The sequence below is a fragment of the Lissotriton helveticus genome, chromosome 10 (genome assembly GCF_964261635.1).
Source record: "Lissotriton helveticus chromosome 10, aLisHel1.1, whole genome shotgun sequence".
Taxonomy (NCBI): Eukaryota; Metazoa; Chordata; class Amphibia; order Caudata; family Salamandridae; genus Lissotriton; species Lissotriton helveticus.
In genome coordinates, this window is record NC_136071.1 from 25,081,785 (window position 1) to 25,093,460 (window position 11,676).

Genomic DNA, 11,676 nt, shown 5'->3' on the forward strand with positions numbered 1-11,676 from the left:
CATCTTGCTCTCTTTTCCCTTTACTAAGGAGAAATGTTCCTGCTTATCGCAAGTGTTTTTCAGAATGCACAAGCCCAGCCTCAAAGCTGGTCAGTATAAGCACTTGCGTTCTTGGCTCTGCCCTGCTTAGTTCATATTTTTTCACCCTCCCACTTCACTAGCCCTGGCTTTTTCGAGTCAGTCTTTGCCGTAAGTAAAGTTCTAGTACATCCAGGAAGTTGACTGCAGGCACAAGCTTCATGTTGTCATTGTTTGCCTCGGATCGGTAGTGTCAGACTTATTCTGTGAAGCACTGGGTATGTTGGCATCTGTGACACACTCCAGTGGCTGGCTTGACTTGAAACGCGTAAATAGACCTGTTTGAGCTGTAGAATGAATGATGGGTGATTGGATGAAGACCATGCAGTACATCACAATTCATTACTTGTTTTGAAGAACTTGCTGTTCTTTGTAGCCCCGTTGCTTTGAGGGTCATGTATTTCAATCAACGGTGTGACTAGAGGCCTGATCAGATGACTGGATGGATGGAACAATGGGTCGCCTTTGTGAAATGGTCTGACAAAGGCAATCTGTAGTTCTGCCTGTTGCAGTCCACACTTTAAGCTACTGCACAGCTGGATCCAGGCTCATTTGCATTGAAGCTGTTCTTTTTAAGAGTTCTTAGGGCACTTTGAAAGCATCTGCAACACAAGGTCACTATGTAGACATCAACTTTTTTCATACTTCTTTCGACTTCCCATGTCTTACCCTACTTAGGTGTGATGTTTTACATTTGCTGTCAAGGGCTATTTATGAAAGTGCCTCCCTGATGTTACATTTTAGGAACAGGCACTTTTCTGTTTTCTCCTGTGAGATGGAGGCAGTACAAATGCAGCCCTGATCCCTTGATGCAGTAAAGCTCCAACAGCCTGTTGACTGTGGGAAACTAGAAAGGGCTGGGCTTGTAGGGCAGTTTATCAGGTGCAACCTGTTAAACTTAACTTCAAGATGCGTTTCTTCTCACTTTACCATCTTCCTCCCACAAGATGGATTGAACCCCCCCCTCTCTGTCTGCTTACAGAAGCGTGAGCCCCCCCTCCAGATCGCTAAAGTACCAATGAAGAAGGAGAACCAGTGGTTTGATGTGGGAGTCATGAAGGGCACCAACATGGTGGTAACACACTATTACCTGCCAGCGGATGACTCCGCTTCCTGTGATGTAAGTGAATATGTTTTTATTCTCCAAGCCACACAGCTAACCAGTGCCCAGTTAACGCTTGTACTGATATTTTGCTCGATACTTAAATTTTGATCTCAATTTCTACGTCTGTATTCAGTGACTGGATAGTTGTAGCTAGCTTTCAATCTCAATGAGAGTTTAGGGCTATTCACTCTATGAATACATTGTCCAGTAGACTTCTCCACAGATTCTTTGGGTGCCGCAACTGGGTCGTGGCTACAGAAGTAATTCTACTTGGCTAATATGTTGAGAACAAGGCTGCCATTTTTGCGCAAGTAAGCGCAGACTCTTCCGTGCTTTTTGTTTTGTTGATCTGATGCAATTGATACTTTTGGAGTATGGTCCATGTAAGATAATAACTCTATTACATGTCACCCTAACACTTGCATTTATTAGAATACAGCCACAACGGAACTTACCAAAAACACTTCTCCATAGGCAGAGCAGCACATGAAAATATCCAATGTTGTAAGAGACCGTAAAGTCTTTATGCTGTTTTTTCTGACAATTTTTTTTCTCAGGATGATTCTGGTACAGTCCCGGATTACAGCCAGCTGAAGAAGCAAGAGCTGCAGCCAGGCACTGCATACAAATTCCGAGTGGCAGGAATCAATGCATGTGGCAGGGGGGCTTTCAGTGAGATCTCCGCCTTCAAGACTTGCCTTCCTGGCTTCCCTGGAGCCCCATGTGCAATTAAAATCAGCAAGGTGAGCCAACGCTGTGTGCTCTTAGGTCTACCTGAAGAGTTTACGTCCAGAAGAGCAGAACCTTAAAGTAGAAATGAGATTCTTCAAACAATTATTTAAAATATGAATCCAGGAGATGGGTGGGAGGAATGGTGTGTTGGGGCAATCTGTTGTCCCTCATTGTGTACCAGTGATCTAAGTGAGGCAAGCTAGACCTACTTGTATTCCTGGATTTCCCTCAGACATCTATTTTGAATTCACCAATATTAGAATATCTTAGGCATATTTTATTTTTAAAGATCATTTCAAACACACTACGTCTTTTAATTTGTACATTATAATGTCCGGATAAAACGGTTGCGTTTTCATATCAAACCAAAAATATAAAGAATGTCCCATCTAGTAGTTATATCTTGAGAGAATTACTTTGACACATGCTTTAAGGCCCCCAGGAGCTATTAAAACAAACATTTGCAATGCAATAGGTCTGGCATTTACAAGAGTTTTAGCTATTGACATTGTAAATGACGACTTGTTTTATTTGCGTTTTTAAAACAGATAAAAGGCATTGTCATTTACAATGCCAATAGCTTAAACTTGCGATAATGAGACCTATTGCATTGCAAATGTGTTGGGTGCCTGTGCTATAAAGAGAAACATTTTGTACGAGAGAGAGCGTTGCTGGCAGGACAAAGTATTTGAGAAAATAGTGCTCGGAGTACAAGCCATTGAAAAATGTGGGCAGAAAGTGGGTGGAGTTTCAGGTCCATACCTGAATACAGCATGCCTCACAGAGAAGCACATGCGCTATCCAGGCTCGACCTAAAAAGGCATGGTAGTCACTTCTCATTCACAATGCATTAAGGTTCTGAGGGCTACTTGTAACTGCAGATTCCTCTCCTTTAAAATTTCTCCAGGTGCCAGGCTGGATCTAGACCTTTTTCATAGCAATAGCTCATATGTACCTGCAGGTGTCACCATCTGACTCTGCAGCAACCTTGCTTCGACACTGGAAGTGACCGCCTAGAGACATAAATAAGTGCCGCCGCAGTGCAAGTATGTCTGTACGTGCCCTTAAAGGCGGATCTAGAGATCCACTTTTGTGGGTGGTTTACTGACTCCAAATTTAGTTTTTTGGTACTCTCCTAAGGAAAATGACTCCCCTGAAGGCCTCAGGCTACAGACACTGCAACTCTTAAAGGAAGCAAATGCCAGTCATGGATCCACACAATCACTGCCTGACATAAGCACAAATCTAGATAATGCAGCAAATGCTGCTTAATGCCCTTGAAGGCAACTAGCAAATGAGATTAAACTCTGAACACAAAGAAAGGTCCAGGCAGAAGATCTGCTCATACTCCAGTCAATGGCTCACTCGCAATTCAGTGACCTAAAGAACAAGTCTTGTCATATGTAGTCAAAGCAGGACATGCCGCACTCCTGCCACTAGCTGCTCTAGGTAACAGTAATACAGTTGGCACTCCAAGGACCAGACTGCTGCCATTGGCTGCCTCTCAGCCTTGCCCAGCACACCCAGAGTTCCCTAGACTGTCTCTGATCACATAGCACATTAAGACCTTTAGGAAGGCTGCGCTACAACTTTTCAGAATACCTGCCCCCCCAGACCACTTTTGGTCTCTGAGCCGCAGTAGGTCCCTACTTGGGCTCCTGCCTGCAGGTGTGGTGCAGCCTAACTGCAGTGGGCCTCCACCCAGCTCCCTCCTGCTGCACTGCGTCATGCTGTGCCCCTGTCTGTTCTGACTGCACTGGCACCAGCCTTGACTCCAGAATTACCTACGGGATTGAACTCCACTGCATGTTCCTGAACCAGAGCAGTTGACTGTTTGCACCTGCACTGTCGTGCCAGGAGATAACCAAGGTGCCGTCCCCTACTTGAATGATCCCCAGCCTCTCCCTCAGCATCACTATTATCGTAGGCTAGTAACTGTTTGGTGTGAAATCTGTTGCCGCTGAAGGGCTTCAAAACGTTCCACATGACTGAGGTGGTGGATAATTTCCCCCCTGCTCATTACATTGATGCTAGCTTATACTTGGATCTGCAGAATGTCAGTGGCTTAAATACTTCCCCAGAGACAGAGTTGGACTCCCATTGGGGTCCCACTCTAAGGAGAGTCTATTTTGCTCTAGAAATTTTCAACCTACAGCTACCTACTGTAAACGTAAAATCAACTTACAAATCTTGCAGCCTGGCCCTGCTACCGCAGAATCTTTACAGCCTTTAAACTAGGCCCTGATGGAAACCCTCAGGGTGCATTCTAAGCCTGGTTGAGATCCTCCATTAAGTCACTCAGTAGCATGAAATCAATGGTCTGCCTTTGGGGATTTTGCCTTTTTGACTCCTCACTGTACTACAGGGAGCTTGGTGGTTCAGGCTACCTCCAAAAGGAAAAGCCCAACACACCCCATGTGTTTTGGTTTATCTGTTTAAAGGCACTCTTGAATGAGGTAGAGCTCACTGGCCATATGGCATTGCCAGCCTAACAGAAGGCACTACTTCTACCACATGCATCAATGCATTTCAGTTCTGCCTGGAGGATTAGTAAGGGACACATTTAAGTGCATTTCAGAGCGCTCACATTTCCTAACTTTTTTTCTTTGTTTTAACATTGAAATACACTTTGTCTACTGTACACTTCCATGTTGTTCTATGTTACTTGGGTTGTCTTGTTCAGTATTTATCGCTTTCCTTAACCTCCACAGAGTCCTGACGGTGCACATCTGACGTGGGAGCCTCCTTCGGTGACCTCGGGTAAAATCATTGAGTACTCTGTCTACCTGGCTATCCAGAGCTCCCAGGCTGGGGGTGAGCCCAAGACATCTGCTCCTGCCCAGCTTGCCTTCATGCGGGTTTACTGTGGTCCCAGCCCATCCTGCCTGGTACAGTCTACCAGCCTGTCCAATGCCCACATAGACTACACCACCAAACCTGCCATCATTTTCCGCATCGCTGCCCGCAATGAGAAGGGCTATGGGCCGGCCACACAAGTCCGGTGGCTACAAGGTAAGCAATCCAATTCTGTGTGGGTCGTTTGGGAATTTTCTTGTCTGCCCCAGTTTAAAAAATAAATAATTATTGTTCCTGTCTTGCCATCCAAAACTAACATGCAACTTTTACATTAAGACCTTTGGGGCTCTACTAAGGCTCCTGAGCCCACAGCTACAGGCAGCCACATCATGCCAGGTGCCACGGCTGTATAGCTTGTTTGGGCTTTTGTGGCTTGTTGCATAAAGTCTTTCTACCTGTAAGCCTCTTGTTGCATTTACATAATCACCACTTTTCAGCCTTTTTTGATGCTTGGACTAGTGAGGTTTAATCAGATTTCTGCAGTACTAATGTAGCATGTTTTCCTTTGATCATGGTAACTGGATGTTGTCTTTGTAGTTTTTTTAATGCTTTTTCATATGCTACCTCATGCCATGTTTTTCTGCTGTTCTGTCTTGTCCTAGCAGTTAGCTGATCTTTCCACTTCCGAAAGTGACCTTATTTTGTTTGGGTTTCAGAAACTGGTAAAGATGGTTCCGCCGCCAAGCCTGCAACTAAACGACCAGTGTCTTCACCTGAAACGTAAGCATTGGTGCTGTTTCGTTGTGCGTGCTTTTGATACAAGTATGAGTGCCTGGTGTGAAGTCAGCACATACTGATAAGAAGCAGCTGTGCCTGATGCACACGGACAGCTTCTCCGGCGTTGTTTCAGAGTGTTCTTCTTAAAGGCTCCTCTGAGAGGCTCCAACTGCTATTTATAGTGCTGCACTTCCATGGTGTAGCCATGCTGTTTTGTTGTTTTTAGTTGTAAACTCTTTTTTCACTTGGGCATTTCTAGTGATTGTTCAATAGTTGAGGTTCCTAGCAAAAAGTGTCGACCAAAATGAAGCCTGGCATGGTCTGCTGCATTTTTTTCTGACTAGGGTTTCAGCCTCTGTGGAGGGTGCAGAAAGCGAGTGAACAGCGTTCTCTTAACTTACAAGGTCAAGTAAACCAAGAAAGGAATAGGAGCAATGGATTTAGTGGGAATGGGTATATTTTGAAGATGAGGAATGATTGGTTGCTCTTTATAACTTTTTTTAATTTTATTTTAGGAAATCTGCTCCAAAGAAGTCAAAGACAGATGGTCAGTGATGGACAACACTTTGCATCTACCCTTCTTATTCCACCTCTACAGTCGCATTAACAATGAACACTTGCTGTCTATGCTCTTGTCCTTTCACCGGTACACCTGTTTCTTCTAGGTGTGCACCCATGAGTACTGTAGCCTCTATGGGGCGGGTGGGAATCGAAGGGGGTCCGATTGTTATAAGGAGGACTCTGCCAATCTGCTTTAAGCGCTTGCCTTTTCATTTCACAAGCTACAGAGAAAGCACATTTTACCATTGGAGACAAACTCTGGATGACACTTTGTTTTTCGTGGTAGAGAAAATTAATAAAAGCAAGTCGCAAAATCACATGCCCCAAGAGCATGCGTGCACATGAGTATAGGCCGGACATGGTGAGGAAGTGTGTCATGATGGCAAAAAATGCAAATTGAGAGGCGGCTGCTTAAAAAGGACATGTGGACTGCTATGTGCATAGGCATGACTGTCAGTTTGTCAATTTTGCATTTTCTTATAAAAAAAAAAGGAAAAACCTCTACAAAAATTACTTTTGTGGTTTGGAAAACACAAGCACTTGAGATCCAACCTTTTCTCCTCTTTCCTGTTCTGAAACATCAACTTTTTTGGAATTGATCAGACGCCAGCTGCCTGTGGTGCATATATGCTTATATATATTTTTTTTGCAAGGATCCTTCTGTGTAATGTTTATTTTTCTGTTTGAGGAAGGTTATGCTCTTTCTCTTTAGCTTTTTATTTGTAGCTCCCTCTCCTGACCAGTTGCGCAGACTCTTAAAGACTATGTTCTGCAAGAAGGCAGCAGGAAATGCCATTTCGTTCTTTGGACTAAATAGGCTGAAAACTTTGTTTCCAGCTATAAAGTGGAGAATGCTCTTCCTGCTTTGATTCTCCTGTAGAAGGAAGCCTACCTGGAAAGTCTGCTTTTGGAGACAATTCCGAAATATTGCCGTAATGAAGACTCCAATCTGGATTCTGGATGGAAAGATATATATTTTTTTTACTTTGAAATATTCACAATGTATTACAAGGACCCGTCGTGTGGCTTTCATTTTAATTCTTTTTCCAGCATATCTTCCTTTCCTTAATTTCTGCAAGCGCTGAGCAGAAGTGCTACTTATTTGACTATGGGGGCTGCATATTTCTGTGAGCGTGTTTTGAAGGGCAGTTGAAAGGGCACATGGTTGGGCAAAGTCTCATTTTGTCGTAAGTTGTGTGAACTGTGATGGAATTTGCATTGCCAGAAACAAATATTACTGGTTTTTTAGCATACACAGTTGACCCTGTTTTAAATTGAGTACCTACTTTGCTTGTCAATGTATTTTTAAGCGTTGGTCTTTTTTTTTTTTTTTTTTTTTTTCCCCCCGGAATGGTTTGCCCGTTGTCTGCATTTGGTTCCTATCTTTTACCCCTGAGACCTGCCACGTACTTCAGTGTCCTGTTTTGGAATTTGGATTGGCAGTATTTACCTTCAACACAATGTCCCAACTTGGGAAAATGTGGGGAGGCCTAGGTTTGTACTTATCTTTTACCCACTGGTCCACTTGTTTACCCATGTGCCACTGGATAAATGGAAAGGTACCCATTGCCTACGTCCACACACACTGCTCTTCAAAGTAGTAGTAACCTAGTCGACTGAATGAAGGGGCACAATACAAAGGAAGGGTGATCAACATTTAAACTTCCCTTTTGTTATGTATGATACTCTGGTTAGTTGTCCTCTCAACCATTTCTATAAATATATAAATATATATATATACATGCATATAAATGTAAGTTTGGGCAGATTCTCTAATTTGGCCAAGACTTTTTTGGGGAGGGTTTGTATACATTTTATATGAAAGGGTGGTGGGGATACCAGAAAACATTGCATAGCTGAACAGCATGACTGTGATCTTTGTGGAAATGAAATCCATCGTAGTTGTGGGAGGCATTCTCCTAAAACATTTTCCATTGGTGCAAAACTTTCAGAGAATTTGACCCAACACCTTTGAGTCTCTGCTTGAGGCTTTGCACAGTGCCCTGTTGGCTATACTCAAGGGGGCAGCTGGTCAAACTTCACGTCCTCTAGTCTGATGCGGCGACCAATATAACTGTGCAGGTTTGTTATGACCTAGTGTTATAGATTGTTTTATAGTGTGATTGGGAAGGTTCTGTTGAGACTGTTTAATCCCGCCTGATCTTCGTGGCATTTTAGGAGGTGAACTGCTGATTCTGTGAATTGGAGTTTTACAACATAGCAGAACCCAGACTGAACTTGATGGTCCATCCTGTCAGCTGCCTGTGCTGGGGAGGTTGAGGGAGCAGTGGGAAGGATGAGATGACATAAACTGTTCAGCATTGCTTTCTAGTTCAATGAATATTTCAATGGATTTAAAAGAAAAAAAGTGAAGCGCTTTCCTTGTTTTTTGAAACATTAGAGCAAGCACTTTTCTTAACAGAGCGTGTCTTCAAACTTGTAAGGAATTGTTTAAATGCTGCTGGATGTCTCCTCCTGTGGGACTGGACCTGAAGTGATTTATGTGAGCCTCCCCAAGCCAACCCCTGGCAGCATTTAAGCAGCACGAAAGGAAGGTGGTGGGCCGAATACTCCGAAGCCTCATCACCCCTCAGTTTTTGTATTATAGTGTATTGCTCTGTGTTGGTTATTAGAAATGTTTCTCCTTTCATCCTCACCTGCCATTTTCCTTTTGAGAAGAACTGCTATTACTTCTATTGTAGAGGAGTATTCTGAGAGATTCTATATTAATTTAGTGCTGTCTGTCGTTTTGTGCTATTTTGAACAATTAAATACATTTTTTGAAGTAAAACACTTTCCATTGTAGTTTGTTGTCCATTACAAGCAATCTTTATATTGAATAATAAAAGTATGTATATGTGTTTGTCGTGGGGGGGGGGGGGGGGTGTTAAGAGGTGGGCTGCACTAGCCACATCTACACATGCAGGGTTTTGGTCAAACCGTTGGAGCACTTTAGTCAAACTCTTCTTATTCATTTTTTTCCCCACCAAAAAGTGTAGTCACTTTAAAATTGGAAAGGAATCTATCTTAGGTTTGTGTATCTGAAAGAGACACGTTAGTATTAGATTCCTTACCTTAGAATATCCCCAGGCGTCAGACTGGATCCGGAAACTTTTGCGTAGCAGTACCCTTGCGTGTCGGTAGGCGTCGTCTGCGGCTCCGCGTCCATTGTCGGCGTCGTGGGCGCCGTGATGACTTCGTCGGAGTACTTAAACGCCGCCTCCGCGTGCTGACGTCAGTTCTTTTTTCCGCGCCAGCAAGCGCAGATCTGGAAAAAGCAGTAACCCGTAGTCAATTTCTGACTAACTTTTTGGATCATTTTTGATCATTTCTCGAAGTCTACGACTCCGATCGGTGCCGTAGGGATGCCTGGCTTTAAGCACTGCGAGGATTGTGACCGCACGATGTTGGTCACAGATCCTCACCACCTGTGCCTAACTTGTCTAGGCGTCGACCACGACGACAAGGCCTGCTCCGACTGCCGGGCCCTCTCTTCGAAAGCCAGGCGAGAGCGGTCCCGCAGGCGACTCGAACTCCGGCAGTCGGTCCCGCGCCGCGAGAGGACTCGGTCCCACGGGAGGTCGAGGGACAGGTCGCAGGCTCGGAGCCACCACAGTTCCGAGAGTAGGCCGCACTCCTCCGCGTCGAAGTCGTTGTCAGGTAAGAAGCTCAAGAAGTCCAAGAGGCGTCATCGATGCGGCCGGGGGTTCAGGTGACACCACCCACGCGGCTCCGTCGGAGTCGCGGGCGCCGCGTCCAGCTCCACACCCTCAGGTCCCCGGGCTAGACGCGACGCCGGAGGAGATCGAGCGCTTTCTCATGGCCATGAGGAAACTCTCTCCGACGACGGGCTCCGCGGCGCCTTCGGGCCCAGCGGGCCCGTCTGGGTCCTCTAGCGGGTCGGGGGCTTCGGCCCCGGCGCCGCAGGGCCCCACAATCCCGACACCGCCGGTGCCTTCGGGCCCGCCGCCGCAGGGTCCAGCGGTCCCGGCGCCTTCGGGCCCGGCGCCGCGGGACCCCGCTAGAACTTTTTCGGGATCTGGGTCGTCGCCGGTGGACCTTACGACCTCCCCGGCGTCGGACCATCAGGTGTCGCCTCCGGCGCCGCCGTCCCCGATACCTCCTTCGTCGCTGGGCGCCGCTCCAGACGTCGTTTGGGGAGTTTCACTTCTATGAACAGGCCCCATTGATTGAGAACCCTGAGTATCAGGAGATGGGTGATGAAGGGGATTGGGAGGGGTCTGAGGACCCTTCGACCCGAGAGTGTCAGTCTCATGAGGACTGGGCAGGAGACCTTGGGGAGGCCAGTGGCCTGGACACCTCTCCAGACACTGGTTTTGTCTCCCCTCCTACCGTGGCTTCGGAGGAGGGGGCAACCTACAGTGTGGTGTTGATGAGGGCTGCCAAGGCCTTGAGCTCCCAGTCGCGGCTGTGAGGACTAATCTCCTCACTGAGATCCTTAAACCGCAGTCAAGCTCGGCCGAGCCTCTGCTGCCCTTTAATGAGGCCTTGACCGACGTACTTCTGGGCACTTGGTCCAAGCCCGCTACGGGTTCGCCCGTAGATAGGAACGTGGCCAGACGCCACCGCCCAGCCCCGGGCGACCCAGGTTTCCTGTCCACCCATCCCACCCCCGAGAGCCTGGTCATCCAGGCCTCCAATTCCCAGACCGCATTCCCGTCAGCGCCGCCGGACAGGGAATCCAAGAGGTACGAGCAGTACGGTAAAAAGATCTTCTCGTCCCTTAGTCTGAGACTGCGGTCTTCCAACACCGCATGCCTCTTGGGCCGCTACACCCACTCTCTGTGGGATACAGTTGCGGAAGTGCTGCCAGAGTGTCCGTTGGAGGTACGGGCCAAACTCGGCCAAGCCCTTGTGGAGGGCCGGGATGCAGCCAAATATTCAATCCGGTGTGGGCTGGATACCACCGACTCACTAGGTAGAGCGATGGCAACGACGGTGGCGGTCAGACGCCACGCCTGGTTGAGGTCCGCCAACTTTTCGGCCGATGTCCAAAACACTCTGATGGACATGCCGTTTGATGGCCGTCGCCTCTTTGGCGACAAGGCAGACCATGCGCTTGAGCGCTTTAAGGACTCCAGGGCTACGGCCAAGTCCTTGGGCCTCTCCTTAGTCACAAGGGAGAAATATTAGGAAGAAGTCTTGAGTTCCTTTCGCAGAAAGTAGTTTCAGGATTCAAAGATGATCTGATTTGGAAGGGGGCCAGTCTCTACCTTTATCCTGTAAAAGGGGGCTGGCACGCGACTAAGTCCTGCCCTATGGGTGGGACTAGGAGGGGGGTGGTTACACCCACTTCCTTGGCGGGCTTTTCCCCAGCACAGGGTCTGGAGTGACCCTGGAACTGGTTCCAGCCAGCCTATGCACAGTGAGCACCGGGGTGCCACGTGCAGTCACCTTCCTCTAAAGCCCTGCCTACCTACAATACACAAAACCCTGTCTGGGACGGTGCTGGCACCGCCCCTGGCAGGAAACCCTTTGTCCTTATCTCCTGCTCTGGGAGGACTCCCAGCAGCAGGAGGGCAGACTTGTGTCTCGGTGGCAGCATCCATTTTGTGGATGCTAAGGCTCTGTCTGACTTTAACCGGGGTTAGGGGTTACATACATGT

The 11,676-nt window shown here is 47.1% G+C and overlaps 1 protein-coding gene across 1 annotated transcript in view; it reads left to right on the forward strand.

Annotated features, from left to right (window-relative positions):
- HCFC1 (host cell factor C1) overlaps positions 1 to 8,842 on the forward strand; it is a 167,851-nt gene extending 159,009 nt beyond the window's left edge. Inside the window, exons 22-26 of the mRNA XM_078664604.1 lie at positions 1,061 to 1,198; positions 1,741 to 1,926; positions 4,627 to 4,927; positions 5,428 to 5,491; positions 6,004 to 8,842. Of these exons, the coding sequence (XP_078520730.1) occupies positions 1,061 to 1,198; positions 1,741 to 1,926; positions 4,627 to 4,927; positions 5,428 to 5,491; positions 6,004 to 6,043 (729 nt within the window). The 3' untranslated portion in view covers positions 6,044 to 8,842. The remainder of the gene's footprint in view (positions 1 to 1,060; positions 1,199 to 1,740; positions 1,927 to 4,626; positions 4,928 to 5,427; positions 5,492 to 6,003) is intronic.
- Positions 8,843 to 11,676: the final 2,834 nt, after the last annotated feature.